Source organism: Dermacentor silvarum, chromosome 5 (genome assembly GCF_013339745.2).
Source record: "Dermacentor silvarum isolate Dsil-2018 chromosome 5, BIME_Dsil_1.4, whole genome shotgun sequence".
In the NCBI taxonomy this organism is placed as follows: Eukaryota; Metazoa; Arthropoda; class Arachnida; order Ixodida; family Ixodidae; genus Dermacentor; species Dermacentor silvarum.
This window is the reverse complement of record NC_051158.1, coordinates 104,460,938-104,487,017: the sequence shown is the minus strand read 5'-3', so window position 1 is coordinate 104,487,017 and position 26,080 is coordinate 104,460,938. Positions and strand designations below refer to the sequence as shown.

At 48.1% G+C, this 26,080-nt stretch overlaps 1 protein-coding gene across 1 annotated transcript; it reads left to right on the top strand.

The window, feature by feature from the left end:
• Positions 1-295: 295 nt before the first annotated feature.
• Positions 296-25,893, top strand: LOC119453693 (transcription factor Sox-10). Its single transcript, XM_037715738.2, has 6 exons — positions 296-3,348; positions 13,072-13,290; positions 17,699-17,943; positions 20,964-21,131; positions 22,377-22,572; positions 23,484-25,893. The coding sequence occupies exons 1-6, from the start codon at positions 2,870-2,872 to the stop codon at positions 23,938-23,940; spliced, it is 1,764 nt and encodes a 587-aa protein (XP_037571666.1). The 5' UTR covers positions 296-2,869; the 3' UTR covers positions 23,941-25,893.
• The last annotated feature ends 187 nt before the right edge of the window (positions 25,894-26,080 follow it).

The following is a 26,080-nucleotide window of genomic DNA, read 5'->3' as shown; positions in this document are numbered from 1 at the left end:
GACGACGACGTACTGCCGCCTCGAACATCGCCGTCCGCTTGCCGAGGAGGAGAGCACCGGTGCGGCTTTGCATCCGTATTGAGAGGAAGAGGAGGGAAGCACGTCGCGCGTCCAAGAGGCGAAAACTAGCGTCGTTAACCTTCTCGCCTGAGCGGGATGCCCTGACAGACTCTCTCTCTCTCTCTCATCTTCGCCCCCCTCCCCTCTCAGCTGCAAGTTTCTGGCAGCCGTTTGTGGCTCGTGCTCGATCGGCCGCTTAATTCGCCCCGACAGAAGCGTCCGGAGGCCAGCCTACGCTGGAGGTGCCCCCCCCACCACCACCACCCTCTGGCCCGCCACGCGTTCCTCGTGACACCCCCCCCCCCCCCCCTCCCTGTCCCGACGCCCCAAGCAGCCCTCCTCCATCTTCTTCAAGACGCTCCGCCACCAGTGGGTACGCGTGCGAATGCTGAGCGCAGACTAGTTTCTCGCACGCGCCGCCGTCTGAACGCAGCTGGATCCTGGACTGGCTGGTTGTCGAAGCGGTGACCGATTGCGCTCGTGAGCGCCTGAAAATCGGCGCCTCGTAAGGGGCACCCTCGGAACACTCTCGCGACCAGTGTGCTCGGTGAACAAAGGTGGCAGCAGGACATCGGAACGGCCCGTCGGCGGTCAAGGCTGTCGGTAGCACGCCTCGAGACATTGCGTCGTCAGCTATACGAGTGGTGCGCAGCAGCTACAGCGGACCCAGCGGGTGCTCGAACCTTCACGGCTTCGAGAAGACGACGTTCTGGTGCGGTGGTGTGAGTGTTGTTTGTGACCTTTCTCCGACCCTGTAAAGTGAACCAGTGAAGCCTGGATTACACCGCTACATCGCGTTGTTCGCTGTGCGTGTGACGTGCGCATTCGGAACTGCTGCAACTGGGAACAGCGGAGCGCGCGCAGTAGAATTCTCGGCGTGTGACCTTGCTGCAGGTGGGATCTCTCTGTTTCCTTGTGCCTTAATGAAACTCCATCGTGTCGGTTCGGGCTGAACTTTTTTCACCTGCCCCTGAAAGCTGGCGCCGTGGTATTAACTTAAGCCGCATGAAATTGCGCCAAATGAACGTTCATCGAGGTCCGACAAGCACAGATCGTAGAACGAACGTTCAGTGTCGAGCGGTGAGCTTCTCACACACGTGTTCCTCTACGTTAGGCTCTCAGTACTGAATTGCCTACTGAGTGCAAAATATAACAGTGAAGAGTAGTCAACGTTGCCAGGCCATACATGAGACTACGCAAGTTCCTAAGTCACCACGTCGACAAACAGGACACGTTCCAAGTGTTCCACTGTTCAGATGCACAGAAGCCAGTGTAAAAATCTTGTGAAGCGGCTGTGAGCACTACGCGCCAAGTAATACTGAGGCCGTTCACAGAAGTGCCGGAAACAAAGCAAGACAACATCGGCAAAGGCGGCCATTACGCTTCTTGTAGGTCTGACACAGTTGCAAATCACCCTAAAATTCACTATTGCCCAAAACACGTGTGAGCTTCAAACGAGCAAAGTGGAAACGCCATTGAATTGTCTAAAACCTTCCGTGACGCCTTGCCGGTCTTGAAACTTAAACCGTATCGGTAACACCTTCGTTGCGCAAGGCTTCAACGCAGTCTCCTCGTCACCGGTACTGAAGCAGCAGTGACTCACCTTGATTCCGACGGTTCGCTTCTTATTCTTTGACACGCGCAGATGTGCACCTCACCTTCGCCTGCTCGTGAAAAACGTCGAGAATGAAGATCTATTCGAATGCCGCTGTCAATTGCTGTCGAAGTGAACGCAAGTTTCTGAATCGCGCTCGCTCTTCGGATCACTGTTGACTAAAGCACAAACAACGGGCCTTCTTCTTCGCAAGCGTCAGTCTGTGCTAAGTGCAACATCTCGTGTCTTATCTGCATTCGTGCGGCAAAGCAAGCACGCCGTTGTCTTGCCAAAGAGCCCCCGTTCAGTCTACACAAGCGAGGAACAAAAATGCACCTGTAACCAGACGCACTCCTGATCGTGCAACGAAGGCTTAACCACGTGTGACCGGAACACTCCGACGACGAAGGCATACATAAGGGCCATCAATCAACTCGCCGGATGAAACAGCGACTCCTTTTGTTCACTTGAGTTGGCACTGAAGAAGGACCCCCTCGTGCATCCCGGCCGCGGTCGACGTTGCGGACAAAGAAGTGTGGCTGTTCGGCGCTGTCCGATTCACTCGTGGACGCTTCCAGTGTCACCGCGTGCTCCGCGTGATTGTGAAGGTTGTCTTAACATTCTCAGGAACGCTCGGTATATAGCTCGACACCTTTCAGCGCTGATTTTGCGGTGTGAGTTCTTTTTCTGTTTTTTGTCTCTCGTTTCTGGCACGGGAAGATGAGAGAAATCCTTGTTCCTACGGACGTCGTCAGGAATCCCGAAGAAACGTTAAAGGGACTCGTTGTCCCATTTGAAGCCTCGTTGAAAGCGCATTCTGGCAGGTAGTTGTTGAAGTGTCTTCAAGAAGTTATCAATCACCTTTCAGGTTGTAATGGATGAAGATAAGAAAAATCTGTTTTCCCTATAGAAGTGTCTGAGGGGCACGACAAGACTTACAACTGACTTTTGTCTTTTTTCGTTGCTTTGATGTATTCTGCGGTAGAAGGTTTCACAAGGCGTCCACTCTCGTTCACAAGCTGTCAGTGAGAGATAAATCTTCTGAAAGTATTGTGGAACGCTTCCAAACCAAGGGCCATCCGAGCAAAACATTACCACGAACCCTTGGAAACGTCGGCCCAAGTTCTCTTCAATTTCGAACAATACGGAGCTTCGGCAGAAGCTCGCCCTAACGCCATAGGTACGTCACGCCTACCGCGTCACGAAACAAGCACAATGCCATCAACACCGAGGCGGAGCAGTGGCGGTGGCGGAGGCTTCTCCGAAGACAGCTTCTTCCCGAAGAAGGTCATCGAGCTGGTCACCATGGAACCGAGCTCGAGTCGCCGAAACCGGCACAACCACCACCACAGCCCGCATCACCACCAGCCGTCGTCTTCCATGGCCCCGTCGGGCAGGCCGTTCGACGACGAAGACGACAGTTGCTCGGGAGACAGCGCCGACGGACTGTCCATGGACCCCCTGGACGACAATCCGGGCATCCAGGCGGCCGTGAGCAAGGTGCTGCAGAGCTACGACTGGTCCCTCGTGGCCAAGACGACGCGGCAGACCACTTCGGAGAAGAAGCGCCAGCACGTCAAGCGGCCCATGAACGCGTTCATGGTGTGGGCCCAAGCAGCCCGGCGAAAGCTCGCCGACCAGTACCCGCACCTGCACAACGCCGAGCTCAGCAAGACCCTCGGCAAGCTCTGGAGGTGAGTGCTCCATCTCTTGTCTTGCACCCTGCATTTACTCGAATATAAGCACCATTCTTCAGGCTGATGGCGACTACAGAGCTTAGAAAGGTCATTCATTTTACACAGGGCCGAAAAGCACGGACAAGGGAGAACACGGGACGAACACGTCCCGTGTTTTCCCTTGTCCGTGTTTTTTGGCGCTGTGTAAAATGAATGATCCGAACCAACTAGCTCGCGCCGAAACCATTCTTAGAAAAGTGTTTAGGTTCCGAAGATGCTCAAATGCGAGATGGTATACTGCATTTTATTGTCGCGAAATCTTTCACGGTGGACAGGCGAAGAGAAAAGCTACACGCCGGACGTACTTGTAGGATTGTTTGAGTGCAGTCCCAGACGCTTGTGTATGTCCACTTGCGTGTCCCTGTCTGTCCCTGTCTTAGACCAACAAGTCCCTGCTTCAACGCTCGTCAACGGTCAAGCTAGACGCCGCTCCCCTGGTCACTGTTGAACGTATTCTAAACGCCATCAGCATGTCCCCTCATTGCTCTTCCTTATAGTCTTACTTTATAGTCTATTCTTTACTAGCCAATTATTGCTGAATTGGTAGAAAGCTGTAGCGTTTTCTTGATTACTCTAAGATCTACCAGTTGCCATCACCCAAAAAGATCACGTGCTCGTGACGCCTGCGGCAGAAAGGATGTTCCACATCCGCCCTTAGGTTTGTGAGTGGTGGTGCTGGCTAACAGTCCCCGGGTGAGTTCTAGTTGTAAAAACATAAATACCCCAGAAAGTGGATGGGAAAACGGTTCCGCGGTAGCTCAATGGTGAGAGCATCGCAGGCATAATGCGAAGACGTGGGTTCGTTCCCCACATGCGGACAGTTGTTTTTTTCATCCACGTTAATATCTGTTCATTTATCATTTTCTTTAATTCAATTAGTAAGTACAAGTGATTTCCCCTATGTTTTCCTTGGTGTCATTGTTGTTGGCTTCTTATGATGATATGATTAATAAAAATCGGGCCCCTTGGTTTCCTTTCTTCTCGTTCATATATATATATATATATATATATATATATATATATATATATATATATTATAAGAAGCCAACCTGTCATTGTTGATTGCCTTAATCGAGCCCCTTGGATTCCTTTTTTTCGTTCATATATATATATATATATATATATATATATGAACGAATAAACAGGAATCCGAGGGGCCCGATCAGGCAAGAAATATGAGCAACCTGGAAAGAATGATTAGGCACCATCTAACAAGTCCCACTAGGGAGTTCCTGCCGTAATTGTATTGTTTTGCATGAATTATTGAATCCTGATTGAGGGTCAAAGTCGATGCCAAGTCTCCCAGAAATTAATGCATGTGGATGTCCGTCGCTGCCGCGCTGAACACCGACCATAGGTGGAGCCGTACGGCGAAGCGCAGGCCGCCCATATATCATCATCATCATCATTATTATTATATTATTATTATTATTATTATTATTATTATTATTATTATTATTATTATTATTATTATTATTATTATTATTATCAGCTTATATTTATGTCCACTGCAGGACGAAGGCCTCTCCCTGTGAACTCCAATCCCCCCTCCCTGTCTTGCACAAGCTGATTCCAACTTGCGCCTGCAAACTTCCCAACTTCATCACCCCACCTAGTTTTCTGCCATCCTCGACTGCACTTCCCTCCTCTTGGTACCCACTCTGTAACTCTAATGGTCCACCGGTTATCCATCCTACGCATTACATGGCCTGCCCAGCTCCATTTTTTTTTACTTTTAATGTCAATTAGAATATCGGCTATCCCCCATCTCCTCTCTGATCGACATCGCTCTCTTCCTGTCTCTTAACGTTAGGCCTAACATTTTTCCTTCCATCGCTCTTTGTGCAGTCCTTAACTTGTTCTCGAGCTTCTTTGTTAACCTCCAAGTTTCTGTCCCATATGTTAGCACCGGTAGAATGCAATGGCTCTACACTTTTCTTTTCGACGACAGTGGTAAGCTCCCAGTCAGGATTTGTCGGTGCCTGCCGTATGCACCCCAATTCAATTGCCTCGAATTTTGTACAACATTTGCGGAAAATCGACTACCTTAACAATTGACGAAAAAGAGGGCGAGCAAACGGGAGTATTCAATATCGACAAATGTTTCTCAACCAGCGTTTATTCTCAGTTTACACAACAGCTGGACTTGTTCTAGGAGTGGAAGAAGTTTTTGTCCAAAGAATTGTGCGAACTTTTCAGTTATACCACAAAATGAAATCGAAATGTCCATGCAAATTCACGGCAAACTACGGCTTTTATTCAACTGTCTCTGTTCTAGATAAGTGAAATACATAAAATAGGATTCTATACTCTGAAAAAAAAATGAAAATCAGCCAGATACCAGTGCACGCGTGGTAATCGGGGTATAGCGTAGGGGAGCCGGTAAGACGAAACGGTGCCTACTGATAAAGGCTCATTCACACTAGACCGACACGACACCGATTTTGGTCTGCCGACTGTTGCCGACAGCGTTTTGCTTCCTTTAAACCGTTGGCCACGGCGTTTTCCGTCCTGTGAACTGCTGTCGCCGACAGTCGGCAGACCAAAATCGATGTCGTGTCGGCCTAGTGGGAATGAGCCTTAAGAAATGGCCATTGGATTCTGGCGATGAACGCGTCCCACAAGCGTCCTCAAGCACGACGGTGGACTTCGCAGAAACGCAGCACAGCGTAATCATAGGGAGCCTACATACAAGCGCCTTGCATGTAGGTTCCCTACGTCATCACCAACCACAGCGCCTAACTTTCGGACGCCACAAAGACAGCTTTATTAAACACAGGCAGGCGTCTCAAAGTACTTGCTGGGTCTCATCAACAACCTCCTTGGGTCTCATTCACCCAGCCGATGCACTTTCAGCTGCAGCTGACGCCAGCCAGGCGATGCAGAAGCAGATCAGCTTACGCCACCCTTCTCCTGTGCGCGTAGGGTTTTACAGTGAAGCTGGTTAGGATAAAGTTCATTGATGGTTTTTGTGCGGCGAGATTTGCCAACTCTCGTGTGGTCCAAAGTTAGGCCGGGGGGGAGGAGGGGGGCATTTATATTTCGATATGAAATATAGATGCAATGTCACGGGTGTTAGTACACCCGGCTAGTATACCAGGTCGGGACTGGCAGGTCTAGCCCACCGGTCCCGTCGCAGGCTTGGCGGATAGCCAGTATTTGCTTGTCTAAAGCAGGGCTACGCAGAGGTGAGTCCTACTGTACCTTGCTGAACTTGGGGTATCTCGAGCCACATTCCCAGAGCATGTGTGCTAGAGTGGAGGTCTGACACGAAGGGTAAACTTCGTGTAGAACGGCCAGACACGGATGGGTGCCGGTCTGTGAAGGTTCCTCAGGTGACTGGCTTCCTAAGAGAAACAGCTTGCGCTCTATTCAATTTGGGGTGAGGTGATGGAAAGACCCTCCTAGACATGTAGAAGAATTTCGTAACCTCTATGTGAGTAGCGGGAGCATCCCTGTGGCCGTACGGGGGAGGGGCGTCGGCTCTCCTTACAGAGGAAGCGTGGTCGGTGAGGTCGCGCGCAGCCTCGTAAGCAGACTAATTGAGGTTCGGGGCGGGGAGCACCCTCGACCGACCCTACGTGAGCGGGAAACCAGTGAATCGAAGTGATGCGTGAGAGCATCCGGATTGGAGACGCTAAGAAGACGAGCAGCTCGCTCGGCGATGCGACCCTTCTGAAAAGCGCTAACTGCCGTTTTGTAATCGCTATAGATCTCGGACCCACGACCATCTAGCAGGGCGAGGCGATGGCGGCTTGCTCGGCGACTTCGGGGTCTGAAGTGTGAATCGAAGCGCTATTGGAAATCTTGCCGCTGGAGTCGACCACGACGACGGCAAAGGTCTTTCCATCGCTGGACTCCGCGGCATCGACGATGCTTGCTCTGATGCCTTGTTGGTTGATCTGTTTGAGAATCGCTACTGCTCTCGCCCTGCGTCTGCCCTCGTTGTGGACGGGATGGACTTTTCGAGGTACGGGGGCCACTTCGAACTTGTCTCGAATGCACCTAGTTATCGGGGTACTGACCCTCGAGGATCCCGCAGGAACGTAACCCAGTTCTTCGAAGATGCGTTTACCGGCCGCTGTGGTGGTCAGGCGAGCGAGTTGCGCGCGTTCTTGGCTTCGGCAATCTCCTCGGTGGTGTTGTGTACCCCCAGCTTAAGGAGATCCTCGGTATAGGTCCTAATGGGTAGCCCGAGAGCCCTTTTGACTACTTTGCGGATCAGAGCGTTGAGCTTGTCTCGCTCCGCTGTGAGCCAGTTGTGCATAGAAATCGTGTACGTGAAGTGGCATAATACGAAGGCGTTGATCAGGCTGAGGAGACTGGCTTCCTTCATGCCTCGGTGTCTGTTTGCGATTCTGCGAACGAGGTGGAAAGCGTTGTCCGTCTTTGCAATGATCTTGCGGAGAGCCGTTCCGTTCCAGCCGTTGAATTCGACAAACATGCCCAGGACCCGAGTGACGTCGACCCTAGGTATCACCCCTCCATCACAAGTGCGAAGACTGATGCTGCTTTCGGACACTGGCTCCCAATCTTTCGGTCTGCCTCCGTTCTCTTTTCTGTAAAGCAGAAGCTCCAACTTGGCGGGGGAGCACCGAAGTACAATGGGGCGGAGATACTCCTCGATCACGTCGATCGCCTCCTGCGTGGCTTCTTCGACTCTGCGCTCGCATCCCCCGGCGCACCAGATGGTAATGTCGTCGGCGTAGATGGTGTGCTTGACGTCCTCTATGCATGCCAGCCTCTCGGAAAGACCAATCATACAGATGTTACATAGTGTGCGGGAGATAACGGCGCCCTGAGGAGTGCCCCGTCCTCCGAGGGGCACATCTTCGGAGCGGAAGTCTCCAATGCGAAGCTTCGCCTTCCTGTCCGTTAGAAAAGAGCTGACGTATCTGTTGAATCTGGAACCGAGACCCAGGTCCGAAATGGTCTTGACGATAAAGGCGTGGAGCACGTTGTCGAAAGCCTTCTCGAGGTCCAGACCTAGCAGAGCCTTGACGTCTCTGGAATGGCCATCCACGATCTGATGCTTGATTAGCTTCACGGCATCCTGTGTCGAGAGTCCGGCGTGGAAGCCGATCATGTTGTACGTGTAAACCTCGTTGTCTTCGAGGTACCCGTTGAGCCTGTTGAGGACGACGCGCTCCATGACCTTACCGACGCAGGAGGTTAGAGAAATCGTCGTGAGGTTCTCGGTGTTCGGGGCCCCGACTTTCCTTTAAAACGTAACAATTAATGGATATAAAACAAAGGTTACCTTGCAGATATCTCATTAGAGTAAACGCGCGTTTTTTTTTCAACCAGTAATCAGTATTTCCTTTTTTTCACGTCCCATTATACCAGCTCCACGTTGGAGGTCAGCCAGGAGTTTGTGCGGCTATGGCTGTGAAGCAAACGTGCTGCTGCTGTACATTCTGCGCGGAAGCCGTCACTAGTAGCCAGCCACGGGACGCGTAGCCTGTTTTACGATTGACAACAATGTTTAATGGTATCATTGAAGAGCCAATGACGCTCAGTGTTTGAAAATTTCATTATGGACCTGCTTCGCAGGAGCAGGAGAAGCAGGACCTTAATTATAGCTCTATGCTCTTCCACATTCAACTTTTCTAAAGGTGCTCTCATGTTCACTTTGGACATAAAGAAAAAGGTGCTGAAGGTGCTGTCATGTTCATTTTGGACATTAAACAAATAGGCTGAACACGTAGGTGGCTGATTTGTTGCATCATTGAATTTCGGTTATTGAGCTTCGCTGTCTTGGATGTATCACTTTCACATAAAAGCATACATCAGCGAAGGATTTTTTCGGTTTTCCTCCAAAGAGAAAATACCGACGAACGTGCCACCGCGTCCAACGAGTGCGTCTCCACGAATCTCGGAGGCCACGACTATATTGCGTTCTTGCGTTTTTTTATCTTCTGCCAAGTGACGCCACCCGGACGATGCAGATAAAGTCACACTAAGTTCCTGTGACTTTATAGATGCGAGCGCCTTCCAACTCCATTGCCTCGTAATTCCGCCGTGTGCAACGAGCGCCTATCGTACCTGCGTTTTATGACTGCTGCCAGATTATGCCATCCAGGGGAATGAGGCAGCCTCCCAAGTCCACCGCCACGCATGACGCAGCTCTTCTGTGCGCATTGGTCTTTGCTCAATCGACGAAGATGCCATCATATGCAACGAATTCCACACGTGGTTGTGTGGAATTTGACGATATCGCGGGGACTCAATAGGAGTTTTATAGCAATCTCACCAAAGTTTTGTTCAGGGACTCAGGAAAGAAAACACATACATGTGCGTGTGCGTGTGTGTGGGACATTGATAGTAGTCACAAATATATTTATATCGTTTAGATTTATGATCGTTTTATTAGCACCACAAGTGATACTGACTGGTCCCCTATTAACTCTGAAATATCCCGAAGAAGCACTAAAATAGTCTCGTTCTAAATTTTAAAGCTGTTCGCATGAACGCAAGTACTGTCAGACGTAAGAAACAATTCAAATTTGCTATTAAGCCTTGGCTAGCAAATGGTCTATTAACTATCGTGGGAAAGAAAGCAAACTTATACAGATAAACTAATAAAAAGTAAGAAAAGGAAAAAAAAGAATTTTCTATTTGCGCTTAGCGAAACGTCATAAAGCGTATTCTAACATTTTCAGCAACTCATTGCAAAGTGCATACCGTCACTATTATGAAAATAAATTCACTAAAAACAAGAACAATCTCGAGAGACAATGGCAACTTTTGAATTAATCAATGAACTCACCAATGTCTGGTAATTCCATGGATAGAAAAATAAAATATCACAACAGAACACTCAGTTTCATTTCGCATTGCTGATTCCTTGAGTGACTACTTATATGATATATACTGTATAAAACAAGCAGACAACCTTATGTTATCCCATTGTTTGTTGTAATCATTCTTATTTCCTATTTCGCGTAACAGAAGATGAGATCCGCTCTGCGATATTATCTTTGAAAAAATACAAGCCAGGGTTTAGATAATATTTCTGCTTCATCTAAAACTTGTTGCTCTTCTCATTCGGGAAAAAACTTAGTAGTATAATTAATCTGATTCCGAAGATTGGTTTCCTTTCGGACTCCCTCAAAAAAGCCAGGGATGGTCAAGTACATAAGAAAGATGATAGATCGAATGTGTTTAACTACCGTCCTATTTCTATTATTTCCTCAATTAGTAAAATCGTTGAGAAATTATTTTGTGAGCGCCTAAAGATTTATACAAATACGTTTAATCTATGAAATTTTGCCCAATTCGTTTTTTTTCGCTGGCAGTTCCACTAATTTAGCCTTATTATTAATAACCGACTACATTCGTCTATTCTCTTGGTTACTTCTTGGCTCGGTATTTTTAGATTTTACTAAGGCATTTGATGCTACTATTCATGGCATTCTCCTTTTCCAACTAGAAGCCCTGGGTATTGCCGATCCTGTTCTAAAGCTTTTAAAAGGCTAGCTGCTTAACAGAGAACAAACAGCTAGCATTGGAGGTGCTTACTCTGGCATTAAGGTGTTTATTCAAGATGTACCGCAGGGATCAATACTAAGACCTTTATTATTTTGTATTTATATTAATTATCTGCCTGAGTAACTTCATTCTGGCAGTTGCATCCTGTACGCTGACGACGCAATTCTTTCGTTGTCTGACAAATATTTAGAAATCTTAATCCTTAAACTAAAGATAGAGCTTGCAAAAGCGGTTGATTGTGCAATTCTAATCATTTCATTATCAATACCTGAATAATGCGACTTATGATTATTTTCGTCTGCTCAAATATTACCTTTTACCCCTATCATAAACCTTCATGGCCATCCCACTCTTGTCTGAGACTGTGCATCATTTTGGGGGGAATTAAATTAGATCTTAGCCGAAAGTTTTCTTAAAATATCGACTTCATCGAGCATAAGTCAGCATTCTGCATTAGGGAACTAATGAAATGTACAGCGTATTTTTCCAAAGACGCACTCTTAGCACTATATGCTTTCTTTCATAGCTTTATGATATTGTTTCTTGGGGAAATACTACTGTCGTCAGTCATCTATCCAGCACTTACAAACTCAATCAATTCGCATTATCACTGACAACGATTCCTACTCGAATCCTAAACCGTTACTTCACTCACACAACATCCTTTCTGTGAAGAAATTGATTAGCTATATCATCTCTCCATATTGTTCTATACAGGCAACTTAAACAAATTTCTCACGTATTTATCGATTCCAGGTTTGTAGCTAATTCTAATTGTACTAGGTTTGCTCGTATATTCAACCTTCAATTACCTAAAGTTCACTGTAATTATGATAAAATTCTAAGCTCATTCACTGCAATAAAACCGCGGAAAAGTCTGCCATATATATTCTCAAAAATTCTTCGTCCTTGCTTTCATTTAAACTTGCGCTTAAGCATTACTGCCTGCATAAGTAATTATACATACCTAGTTTGTTGTATTTTTGGCACCTATGTGTATTAATTTGTTACTTATGTATTTTACCATTGAGTTGCATTAAATTCTTGTTGGCCGTTGATTCCACAGCAGAGGATCCCCTCCTTATACGCAATTCAGATTCTGTAGTGCATTTCCTGAAAGAAAGAAGACAGATCGCCTGTTTCTCGGTGGACGTCAATTACCTCGTCTACAAGGTGCCGTAGTCAGAGATAATACAGGAAGTTGAGGACTGCATAGACAGATACGGGAGCACACGTTTCATGATCAAGAGTGGGGTGGACCCGGGGGCATTCATGACAATGCTGATGAAGTACTTGAATGTTCGGTTACGTTGAATTCAACGGTCAACTGTACAATCAAAATGATAGTGTCAGCATCGGGTCATCAGTTGCGGCAGTTCTTTGCCACTTGTTTCTTGCGAAAGGGGACCGCAGGCATTCAGCCCGAACTGGTCGCCCTTGGTGTGGCGAAGTGCTTCCGATACGTGGATGACTATCTGGTGTGCATTCCCGCCGATATATTCTTAGATGTTGTGAAAGACACCGTATGTTCTGTTTTTGAGACAGCACGCAGTAACCTTGATGTCACGTTTGAGTTCACAGACGACAACCGACCGCAGTTCTTATACTTTGAAATCACTACAGGGTTACAACATACATGCTGGCGGTACAATACACTTAGCGGGAAAGCTATCTTGCCACATGATTCCAACCACACTAAACTTATTAAGAGGTGTATAGCAAGATCTCGTATTATGCAGGCAATAAAAAAAAATCGTGCCAGCACAAAACAAGCCAGAGCCTGGAGCTGCAAGTAGAGCGCCTGGGAAGGAGTGGATTTCCTATGACAGTTATAGTGGCAGTGGCGGAAAGTTTGGTATTACAATCGGTACGCTTTCCGCTTCACTAAAAAAAAAGAAATAAAGAAAAAAAAATGACTACCATAAAAATCTGTCGTTGGTCTCAAGTGCCGTACACTAGAAACGTGGTGCATTTTCTAGCGCACGTTTATAATCTGAACTCCGTTCATCTCTCTTTCACTTCCCCATCCTCTCTCACGTATTGCCTTGCAAGCTGAGCAATGTGTAGTTAAACTAACTGCCTTTGTCCAGCCCTCCATCTGTCTCTCTCTCTCTCTCTTGTATTGACTGTACTTCTTCACAGAAGTATTAACAGTGGTATTGAGCTTCCTTATCTTGCCACTTGCGGCAGGGTCCTTGGCGATGACGAGAAACGACCGTTCATGGAGGAGGCCGAGCGGCTTCGATGCAAGCACAAAAAGGACCACCCGGACTACAAGTACCAACCGCGCCGCCGGAAACCGCTGAAGGGATTCGAACCGCCGCCCCCGCAAGCGCCGCAACAACAGCAGCAGGGACAGCAGAGGTCCAAAGGGCGATCCTCGTCAGCCTCGCAGGCGTCGTCGTCGAGGTCAGAGAGCACAGCCGCCTTATCTTTGTTTGATGCGGTTACAGACAGGAATATTGCGTAACAAAACCACTGTCTTCAGAAGGCCCCTTCATTCGCGAAGTACTCCTAAATGGCAAGTTATTGGCCCTGCCTCTGTGTCGACGTCTATTGGACTGATGTAGGTGTACAGAAAGCCGGGAAAAGACAGTTCAGCAATGATATTGCTGCTCGTGGCAGGAGGCCCATCCTTGTTGACCTTTGGCTCTTAAGATTGACCTAGTAAACGCCTCACTTATGCTATTTATCTCTGTTCTACAGCAAAACATCAAACTATAGTCGGTGACAACATAAGAATTCCAAGGTTATATGTGCACTGTCCAACTATGACAAATTATATTCTCTTATTTACCTGACGTCAAGTTGTTTCGCGTGTTTGAAACAACTGTTTTTCTCTATACAGATTGGTTATTCTGTCATTGGTTTCATATTGAAACCTGAAAGTCTAGACGCATTTTATAGGGCATCCTGGTGCTCCGCCAAAGGTAATATTTTAGCTTGAAACAACTAGCTTTTATTTTCTAATTAGTCTAGCATTTACATTAGTCAACCAAAGTCATTAAACTGTGAGCAGTCCGGGACTGCAGCTGGTTCAGCTCTCCTTCAAAGGTGAAGAGGAGCTGCACTACGTTTGTGTGGGTGGAGCTCCCTTGTGATTCTTTTAGGTTGTCGCCGACTATAAGTTGGGCAGTTTCTCCCGAAGGTCCAAGCATTGACAGCAATCGCAAGGTTTAGAACCGCCCTTTAACTCATCGGACAATGTTCTATATGGGCCACTTTATAGTCCGACACAGCGTGCACGTCAGCCAGCGTCGGTGGAGGTTGGCGACGCCAGGTTCGTCACGTTACGGTGACACGAAAACCGACCCCTCTGTAGTCCAACGCGTGTACTGCGCCGCGTCGTCTAGGCGCATGCGCATTTTATACGAAACTAGGAGTTTCAGGATGATACAAAACTGCGAGCTCGCTGAACGTGGAGGAAGAACAATATAGGAGGGAGCATTACGTCACGCAACCAGCCTTGGCGAGAGAACGCTTCGTGTAGCCAGCAGTGGTGGCCCAACACGTGACCTCTTGCGTCCAGATCACGGAGAATCGAGATTCACCGAGACGTTTAGTTACCGGCAGTTTTTATTCGGTACGCGCTCGGCCGGCAGCTGCTCACATGCAGGAAGAAAAAAGATTGTTTCTTGTTTTGTTTTCGATTCCCTGGTTTTGTTTTTGTTTATTTCAAGAGTTTCAAACGGTTTCGAATGAGTTTTGAAAAAAAAAAGTCTACCGGGAGTACTAAAACCTACCGCGCGCTCTATAGTATCCTCCGTGCTCTGACGTTTTCATCACGTGTTGGGCCACCACAGTCGGCGACAATCGCGTTACGGTATGCTCCCTCCTATATTTTTCCTTCCTCCATGTCGCTGAACATGCCGCCACCAGCCCATCTTGCTCGACGAGACGCGGACGCGGTGCACACTGGGTGACGAGGCCGGCGCGAAATGCAGCACGTCGGATCTCGACGCTGGCTGAAGCAGGGGCAAGCCGATGAACGCCGGATACATCGGCCGCTTGCGCCTTCGCTGGCGTGGCGTCGCCGTGCCAAGCGCGCTCGCGCGTCAGCGCTACGTCGGACTATGAAGTGACCTTAATAATACGCGGTTGAGACGTGCTGGCGCGACGTGGCACGCAAGCCAACTCCTGCTGTGCAAAAGAAACAGCGCCCCGGCAGCTACCAGGCGTCTCACAACGCTACATTGTGACGAGGAGTGTCGCCAGGTGGCGTTGCAGGCGTCGCGCCTCGGTGGTGCACGAAATGAGACCGACGGGAAACCGTTGTCATTCTGGTGAGCAGATGAGGTAACGCTGCGACTTGACATTTAGTGCTCAGAGCAGTGCACACACGCAGCAGCCCAGCAGGAAAGCTGTAGTTTGCTTTTATTGCGCGTGCGCATTGCGCTCCTGCCAGCAGAGGCAGGCATGAACGCGTGCTCCAACTCCGCGACCGAAGCGGTTGAGCGTAGCGTTGACGGTGCGCTCATTTGGCTTCGCCGTTTTTTCCAGCCAAACGCACTCCACGCATCTAGAGGATCGGCCAACATGCAAAATTTGGAAATCGAACCCACGACCTCTCGGTCCGCGACGATAGATCGCCGAGCGTTTAACCCATTGCGCCACAAACGCATTTGCAGAGAGCTACACAGACGCGCCTTATATATCTAACACTCCTCCGTGTACCCGCGCTCTTGCTCGGGGCGGTGCCGCCGCCTACGAGCAGAAAAGAGAAGTACTGCATTATGACACTAACGCGCACCGACAGTGAACGCTTCGGTGGTCTCAGCACTACGACGCCTCGATGCCAGCATTCGAAGGGACGCTGGCATCAAGAAGCACTACCAACGCCACCTAGGTGGCGTTCACCGTACTCAGCACAGCGGAGCGTGGCCTCCGCAATTAGCTCTGAAAATGTTTCTGAAGTTGATCGCGGAGGCTGCAATTACGACGCGCTGTACGCGCTGATTTGACTCGGTGACGATTCAGTTACGTGCTTTGTCTTGCGCGTTGTATTAGTGTGTCAGTTACGTGCTTCGTCTTTCGCGTTGTGCTAGCGTGTGCAGCGTAGTGCAGCTTCCATATGCACACGCATCTAGAGGGATCGAGCCGCGCATGCGCACTCAGCGGCACAGCACGACAACGACGGCGCCGAGGCTGCGTGAATGCGCCTCGAGTACCCGTACAATTGCTATCGCAATAAATTAAGCGCTCCAACTTCCGGCACTCTTCACTTGGACCACTCGCACATGAACTGGCTTTATGTTTCGGTTACCCGAGTTCTCGAAATGCATTCACGAACTTTGCGAGCGAAATTTATTTGAGCGACGTGGTAATGCATGCGCACCAACACATGCGTTTGAATTAAAGGTCGGATAAAAGTCAATATAACAAAAGTTAACTAAGGATATCTAACCACATTATCATAATACCGTATGTGCCCTATTTCATGCTCGGCGGAACATTTCGACTATAATATGCCGGAAGCTTATTTGTCGAAGTTTAACACTTGTCAACAGGTGCGAAGGCAAAAAAAAAAAAAACTAGCCACAAAGGCATAAAAAAAATATCGGATTAAATTAGGCTAAGGTGTGTTCATAAAACGCAGAGTCATGTTCACGCTAGGTTAGGCTAGGCAAAACGAAGCAGCGGCAGGTAAAGCTAGGTTACTTAGATAATCCACTGTATAGACTGATGCGTGCGGTATGCGTTGTCTTTCACGGAACAAGTTGCCGATAAGAAAATTCAAAGGTTCATTCTTCAATGGAGTGGTTGTAATGCGATAACATGAGAACCTATCGCACAACAATTATCCTTCGACAACCGCATGACTTCTCCATACCTTATGGTCGTCTGTGAGTTATCATTATAATCTATATACTGCGACTGCCTACATTTGATCTGTATAATGCTATCGCTGTGAAACGCTTCCGAGGTTACACATTCGGTATCGATTCGGATACACTGGTAACGATCAAGGTAGACTTATCCACGCGTTTTATTACGCTACCCTGTACAATCGGCCCGTGTTATAAACCTGGCCACAACGTTGGCGACCCGCATTTGACGTGATGATGCTATCGCGTTAACGATAGACATATACCCGGTTACTAGAGCAAAATGGTTGCACGAATAGCCATTTCCGTTTCCTTCGTGTTGAATTGCGTACGTCTTGCCACCACATGCCTGAATTAGAGCACTGCACGGGCCGATTGGGCGGCCCGTGCAGCCCGATCAAAACTTTTATGGCGAGACCCGAGCCCGGCCCGGGCCCGGAAATAATCTACGTTACCCGCCCGGCCCGGCCCGCCACCCCTTTACCTTAAGCCCGAGCCCGGCCCGAGCCCGACTCGAAACCGGCCCGAACCCGGCCGGAGAGCGAAAAAATACATGTTTTTCAGAGTTGAGAAGCCCGAGAATAACTCGCAGAAAGCCCGAGCCCGGCCCGGGCCCGGGTCAAATAGCACACGCCGTGCCCGAGCCCGGCCCGAGCCCGTGAAAAAACTCCTCTACCCGGCCCGGGCTTTCGGGTAAGCAAGAGCCCGTGCAGTGCTCTAGCCTGAATAGGTCGGAAAACTAACTCATGAGTCGTCTCACTCGAACTCAAACTCACGGGTTAGTCTGAATGGCCAACCTGTGAGTTTGAGTTCTAGTGAGCCTGGCTGAGTAGAATTCTGGAAAGTCCGAGTGAGCCCGGCTGAGCATGATTTGTGTGAGTCTGCGTCCAAGTGGCTGAGTAGAATTTTGCTGAGGCTGAGTTAAGTGAATCCTCAGAAAACAATATATTCTGTGAGCGCCAACCTATTTATGCACGCCTTCAACTGCACAGGTCAAGCAACCAATCCCAGCAGAGTCAACAGCAGCAGCAGCAATCGCAGCGCGCGAATTCAGTACCTGACGGATCCGCGGCGTCCGCGGAAATGTGTGTCCCATCCTCGCTGGCAGACCAGCAACACCAGCACCACCAGCAGCAGCAGCATCAGGTGGACATGATATGTGGCACAGCCGGTGGCCTGCAGCCAGTAATGCTCAACTCAGCCCCTTGCCCGCCCGCCACGTCGCCCTACAACCGAGGTGCGTCGCTGCCTCAACTTACGTCGATTAAAGGTTCACCGATGATGATGATGATGATGATGATGATGATGATGATGATGATGATGATGATGATGATGATGATGATGACAATTATGTATAATGTTTAATGGAGCAAGGACCAGATAAGACCAGAAAGCGCCAAGAAATAGTACTCAACGATCGATAGAATGATGAATAGCGGTAAGTAGATCTAACGTGGATGTTTAGCTAGAGGCATAAAACTGACCACTGATTAAATTCGTAAGGCATACACCTACAATAAAACTATGACAAAGACTACGGTCATTTGTACTTTGTATATAGATGACATATAAACTCAAAAAATTCAATAAATTATAATTTCTAAGCAGTACTACTGTCTCACCAGGACCCTTGTGCGCACGGACCTGGAGGAGTGAGCTATAGATACTACTGCCGCAACATAGGCATCTATTAAGAGGCCGTGCAAAGGTTCACTTGAACAAAAGTTTAGACCCCGTATTAAGCCTAGTTTAAGTAATCTACACATAAAGCAGCCTCCCCGCAAAACTTCATATACGAGCCGATACGTAACAAAAAGCTGGCAAAAAAAAAACGGACGCTTTCTGATACCGAAACTGAAGGAAACGCCGCCATTGCCACTGGCCGGAAATGACGCAGATCTCGGAACGTTGAAAACCAGCGTAGGCGCCTGGGCATGACAATGTATGCAGCGCCGTTTCGCACCGATGAATTGAGTCTTCTACAAAACGTTATTAGAGGCTACTCTGGGTGCTACAATATTTCAAGCTGCCGTTAGGAATGATAATTAACACAAGTATTTCTCTAACCTTCGCGCTAAGTGAGTTTAGACACACCTGTTGGTTTATTCATTACGCTTTATCAGCCTTTATTAACCTGCAGATTTTCAGATGCACTAAAGCGAAGGATCGCACATGTTCGATCATTCCCCAGCATTGCCTTTTAAGCGCAAGATTTTCTTGAATACGAATAAGTTGCAAAGTCGCAAAGTCTTTTGAAGACAGCAGGACAAAATTGAGTAAAATCTATGTACTATACCGATCATTCCTGCGCTCGCCGAGCTACCATGCTCGTCGCAACTCCCGCAGACACTAGAGCTATAGTTCCATCGACTTGGTTTTGTAGCCAGTTTTATAGTCTCAACGACATGTTCAGAGATCACGGGGCATAAATAGGGAATTTATTCGGCTTTATTTGCTCACGCATTGTAAGCAGCCACTCCCCCCCCCCCCCTCCCGCCCACGTTTCCGGATGTTATCCCCATATTTATTCTGGACAGATCATAACGCTAAGGAAAGACTGGTTCGGAAGAGAGTTGCTTGAAGTGGCCATGACTGAATCCGTTGTAGGTGATACGTACGCGCATTGACGTTCCGTCGGTACAAGGACGCTGACAAACCGAAGAATGCTGTGGAAGACACATCGCTCTTCATTTCGAAGAGCATTTGTGCGCATGCTCCAACCAGTTACACTCCCTCGTTTCCGTGACGCCATGGCGGAGGTGAACACATCGGCGTTTCGCGAGAACTGCGGAGGTACAAAGGCCAGATGCTGTGTGGTCTTGCAAGTGCAGCTTGTGCTGAATTCTTAGCTTGGTCGACAAATTTAATACATTTATAGTGGCTATTGTTGTTTGTTTTGTTTTCAATTGCTTCTATACACAGGCGGGCGCGATGTCAAACTTTGAACTTGCTTGTCTTACATTACTGTTTTTTTTTTATGTATTAGTCCGGTGCTCGTCTCTTTCATACGTAGGTTATTGTTATTAAGGAATCGCTGTGTGCACTGTTACAAAGACGCACGTGCGTTACTAATCAGGGAATCGGAGCTCCTAGCATGCTGACGCGTCAGGGTCGGATTGTAGCACCATCAAGTAGCCGAGCGCACAGACAAAGGCTAACTAATCTGCGTGTTCACAAACGTGCCGCTGACTTGTTACTTTTCCACGATTCCACCGAATAAAACACAGCACCCCCCTCCCCGCTTTGGTTGAAGAAGGCACTTCAATCACCACTGCCTCCGAGACTGGAGGTGCGCGCCGCGTAACGTCGAATTCCACGTACTCGTGTTCTTCGGTAATTTTTTACGACAAGGGGGTGTTTGAGACTTACGCCTCTACTCTAGCACATTCTGGTACACACTGGCAGTGCCTAATTAAAAAATAATTAGCTCAGAAATCACCGCAACCTGTAATTCAAGTGCAGTGATCATTTCACCAGTGTTGCCAACGGTATCTCCACTTTCTTGAGTCATGGTGGAGTGTAGAGTGGGGAAACGTTCGAGAATGCATGTGCTAAGACTATTCAGCCAATGAGAACACGTTTATGCATGGTCGTGTTCACATGTGGCAATGACCTATAGGACGTTACAATTTATAATGGGACCTGGACGGGCTCGAGCGCTGACTGTTTTTTACCAGCCTACAAGCGAATACGGGGCCGGGGGCAATCCTTGGCGACGTTAGTCAGACATGTCAGGGCGCAATCTTTTTCCCATTGAGAACGAAGTGGGAGAGAGAGAAAGCAGGTACAGTCGTCCAGAGCACCCGACCGAAGGCGTATACTAGCTTCCTGAAAAACTTCCATGAGCGCTCCTTTTTCCTTGCATTAGGTTATAACGTAGACAGTTCTTTTCGCAAGAATAAATGAATAAGAAATGAGCACAATATTGCTCTTTCTTATAGACCTGTGGGATGTATTTATGAGGGAGCCACTACATCTTGTTTCTTATTCCAGCCCACTGACAACACACGAGCGTGGTGAGCAGTATTAGCGTTAGTGTTGTTTTTTGGAGTCGATCGTAGTTTCCCGTGCAGAAAAATGAAATGAGTAGTGGATATATTTATTAATTGTAATAATATAACAACAATATTCAATCAGTACACATTGATGGAAGAGACGAGACTAAAAAGAACAAAAAGGCTTCACGTATACGCTTGCCACTTTTGACTGACTGATTGATTGGTTGACTGACTAGACTGCTCTCCTGTCTCAATTCAGGCCAGTGCGCTTCCCCACCGACGCCTCCAACGACGCCGCAGCACGTGGCGATGGCCGCGGCAGCTACGGGCCGCTTCCTGGGTGCCTCGACAGCGGCCACATTGGCTCACGACGCACTCAGCTCGGTGACGCAGACTGGGGGCATCGACTGCGCGGCTCAGTTACGAGGTGAGCGTTAGCTGCCACGAAACGTTAGTTCTTCTTTTGTTTTTGGTTTTTTTCTCGCACAGAATGCGCGCTTTGTCCTCGTGCTCTGAAAATCGGCAAACATCGCGACAGCACCTGATATACGCCCACCGCCATTTACCTATTCATAAATGTCAATCGCACTCGGGTAACAGGTTACATCACTTAGATCCAGAGTGAGGTCCAGCAATCTACCTGTCCAGTCCATTTTTTTTCTCTCTGCGATCTTTACTGTTTCTTTTTTCCGCGCTGGAACATGTGATTGTTTAAATTCTAACTAGTCTAACTTTCTTCCTTAAATTATGTCCATCTGCTTAACCTTCCGAAAGATTAACCCTATATGTGTGTAAGTAAGAAGAGTGAAAATTAACGAAAATAGGAATTCCCACAATGCAACCATGACTAAACATAAATGCGGGCTCGCAATAACACAGAAATTGTACCACAATCCATCGTTGTAACAAAATAAAAAGAGCGGTATCTCGATTGCCGGTCTTGAATATCTTAGATGCGTCTGAGAAACTTCCATGGCAGCTTTCTCAGACGTCAATTCTGCGACTGTGTCACTTTATGTAATTCCTGGAACTGCGCCACACACTCTTGCAGCCCTGCATGATGGCATCTACTAAAATTGAGAGCTGTGTGGCAATGAATTAACCTTCACCCGGTTATACTGTTATCACCTCTTTAACTTGGTATAACGATTACCGATACATGAACCAGGATGTCGAAAACTTTAGAAGTAATGCAAATTGCTTAGCGTAATCTGGAAGCAGCGCCAGCGACACAGCACACACGCAGGCGTAAAACTACGCTAACTCCCCATGCACAGACATCCTCGTGGCATTTTTAAATATCGTGCATATGAATGTTCCACTAATTGTGCTGCAAGCGGCGCTTTTACTGTTCCCTGCTACAGCATGGGCTTCCCACGATGATTAATAACTCTCTCCCATCGACATTTCCCTCCTTTTCTTTTATCCTCCCTTCCAAAACCGATTGACCGCAGCCGTGTAATTGAAAGAAACGTCAACAAATTTTGCCCAACTTCGTCACAATGCTTAAAAAAGCAAAAAAAAAGCAAAAAACACAACAAAAAAAACAGCTGCTTCTGCGATTCTAGAATGGCTGGAACTTAGCTCCCCTGTGTAGGCAACTTTCCCAATTCAGATCGCTGGACAGTTCCTTCAAAAATTCGTCTAATTGCGAAAAATAAAATATGTGCAGGTCACGAAGGGGGCGCCACCAGCCGGTCTCTGGCCACGTGCAAGTACGGTGGTGGCGTAGACGCCACGGGCACGGCCGCCCAGGCGTCGGCTCACGCTGTTGCCATGACGACCGTCGACTCGTACGTCCACTTGGGGCTCAACCCAGCCGGTGGGGGACAGTACGGGCCTTGTCCCGGACCCTGGAACGCACACAGGTGAGTGATGCGAGTCGTTGTGAAATAATTTTCTTCGTGTGCTCCGCCGTATTAGAAGAAATGCAGTGCCTAAACGCATTGTCCGTTCACAAAGCCCTCACGTGCAGAAAATCCGGCATAATCTGCTTAAAGTCAAGTTGCTCTTTATATAATATTCCTTATGATAGTAATAACCTTATTCGACAGGTAGTTTATGGTATATATCACATGGGCACATAGAAATACACAAAGGAGGCTAATGAATTAAAAAAAAACATCACTGGCTCTATGAAAATTGTTACACTTGTAAACGCATAAGAGAACAAATGTAGCATTGAAAAAGTGGGAAAGAACCGTAATATGGACAAAATGATGCAGACCGATTGCCCAAGAGATAAACGAACGTCGCTTCATGTGAGTAAGGATGAACACTCGTGATGGTTCTTGACACATCTTTTGTAAAAAACAACGCGTTTCCTTTCCCTCGACAGCATTTCTCGGAAGTGTGATCGAAAAGCTGAAAGAGCTTGTGTTTTAGATAAACGAACGTCGCTTCATGTGAGTAGGATGAACACTCGTGCTGGTTCTTGACACATCTTTTGTAAAAACAACGCGTTCCTTTTCCCTCGACAGCATTCTCGGAAGTGTGATCGAAAAGCTGAAAGAGCTTGTGTTTTCTTGATTAAGAATACACACAGTATTAACTGTTTAGAAGGCAAACAATCATTTTGCGTTTCACAACGGACTTGTCGGGAATGTGATCACAAATAGACATCTTTTTCCCATTAGTTAGACCTACACACATTCCTTAGCTACTCTTTCCTTCCAGTGCAGAGAAACTAAAAGAACAATCACTTTGCTTAAGCTCTCTGCCTTTCTTTTTTGTTTCTCGCCCGTTTCTAAGAGACACGCTAATCTTGCCCTTCATGCAGGTTTGCCGACCAGTTCGGCCAAGACCGGTTCCGGATGGGTTCCTGCTTCGGCCGCGAAGACCACCCACTGGACGGCTCTGCCGGTCCCATGGCCGCGGCGGCTGTCGACCGCTCACATCCGGCCAATTCTGGCGCCATGTCGACCAATGCGGGCGTCGTGGACCACCACCACCTGTACCGGAACCACAACTACGGCACTGCAGCTGCAGCCGCGGCTGCGGCCGACTTCCGGAGGTCAGCGCCCGCCGGCTTCGTCGACGCCGACGGGTACTGTTCCACCCGTGGCGTCCTGGGAGTCCAGAACTGCCCAGTCTTCACGCACGTCGTACAGACCACGGCCCAAGACCAAGGACTGTTCGGCACAGATGGCAGGACACAGATGATGGACGCTTCGTCCGGTGCTTGCGCGTACGGGACGGCGCAGGCTCTGGCTGGACACTTCCTGTCGCCCCGATAGCGTCGTAAAAGTGTAGTGCGTGTGCTTATGTGCGCAGTCGCACCGTGCACGAGTGATGTCTTCCGAACTGTGTGCAATGAATTGAGTTCATGATGAACGCTCGCGGTTCTTACGAAGTGGAGTCGACGATGCGCTGAAGTTCTGGGCGGTCTGAACAACTGAACCAGCGCGACTTTGACGGAAGTCGACTGCTGATTTTCTTCTGCGGCGCGCAGCTGTTGAAGACTTGAGTCGCGGTCGGATGCATGGTGACAAACTAGGAGCGGACCCTGGCATTAAAGAACACCGCTTGAAGGCTACCAGAGGTATTCCATTGTCTCAAATGGAGTACACGTAGTGCAACTATGGCGGCAAGTGAACGCCGTGAACGCCACCTGAACAATGTCGTGTAGTGTGCCTATTTGAAAATAGGTGTGCAGGTCGTTGACGTGGACTTTAATATGTGCCTTGTCGCTACGTTCTATTTCAAGAAAGTTCATTACAACGTTCTGCAGTCAGCGCAAGGCCTCGGCTGTTCAAGTCCTTATGATCCATCATCGGTATTTCCTGCTTCCAGACGATGAAGTTTGGCGGCTTGTAATGGGCTTCAGCAATGTCGTCCAGATAATGCAACTCGACGTAAAATGCAGTTCCTTGGGACTTCGGCAGCACAGTTCAGCATTTCAGCCATCTTCGGAAATCAAGGCAATTGTGTTGAACAATGACGGCGAGCGGGGAGATGTGTGGGGGCGTCGTGACGTGATACTGATCAATGCTTTGAGGGACAGCAATTCTTCGCTTGATGCTACGTAGAACGCACAAATCGAGACAGCTATGCAGAACGCTCTAAACAATCTTGTGACGAAGATTTGCTCCTGAAATGTTTGGGGGTGCTGCATGAAAGATGTGTGCCGACGAGCAGATCACCTCCTTCAAGCTACGCCTGGATGGTAGAGACAGACCCTGCGGTTGCCTTTTACATGTGTGATGTCACGACTGTGTGTGTCTTTTATGAGTGTGACGTCAAGTAAAAGTACAGCTCTTCTTGTTGGATCGTGGGCTAATCAAGGAAACACTGGACTCTACATCTCCTCTGGTACCCTTATAATGAAAAGTCTATATGAGAACTCACAGCACCTGCTTACGTTCACAAGCACCGTGAGTGATGTTACATTAGTGTCACGTGCAACGCCCTGAGCCCGACTTATATGACATCTCACAGAAGGCTTCACCAGTAGTCCTTCTGCCCATGTGCGCTGCATTTACTTATCGATAACCTCGTAAAAGACTATTCGCGCCTATATAGTGCGCCAATAATGCTATACTGTTCTGCAGTATTCTGCGTCTGCAGTATCGACTGCGAGCTTCTGCAAACTAGGAGTTTTGAGTGCCTGCCCAATGCGCAATTTCAAGTAACACTCAGTGCCTTGTTCCGCCCTTATTCTTCACTGAATTTGCACGTTCAAACAGTGTGTCAGGGCTGAGGAAGTTTTGGCCACAAGAATGACGTAGTGAACTCGTCTTCCTTCTCCTATAGATGGATCTACTTTTGCGAGAATGACGTAAGACTGTATGGTGCGGCATAATGGACGCCCGAGAAACATGCTGCTGAGGGCAACAACGTGAGAATGCTGTTTTCAATCCCAGTTCCTTCGCTAGTATGGCGCGTAACGCGAGTGCTGTTGCCGGTGACGCGGGTGGTTACAGATTGTTACAGGGAACGGCCTCTACTTTTACCAAGCGTTGAACACGCTATTTCAGTATTTTCTGAAGTCCACTGAGTGACGCGAAGGCTGCTGCGCAAATAAAGTATGGCGCAACGTGACTTCCCCATCATACTGTTGTGAGAGAGATGATGTAATGAGTGATAACGCCGGAAGAATGGCACAAAGTGTCTTCGTATTCGAATGTGTACTCGCTGCAAAAAAAAAGTGTACATATGATGCCCAGCAACCTTAGAGATCGAATCAGACCTCACTACCTTGTAAATTTGAGATTCTAAAAAGCTTCCTGAAGAAACTTGTGTTTATGCTACGTATAGCATGAGTGGTGGCGTATCTCATGAGCATACCAAATGAAACGGTCATACTGCAACATACGTGAATAGGACTGTGATTGATGTATGCACGCGTCGGCTACAACCCACCTTACGACCTAGACG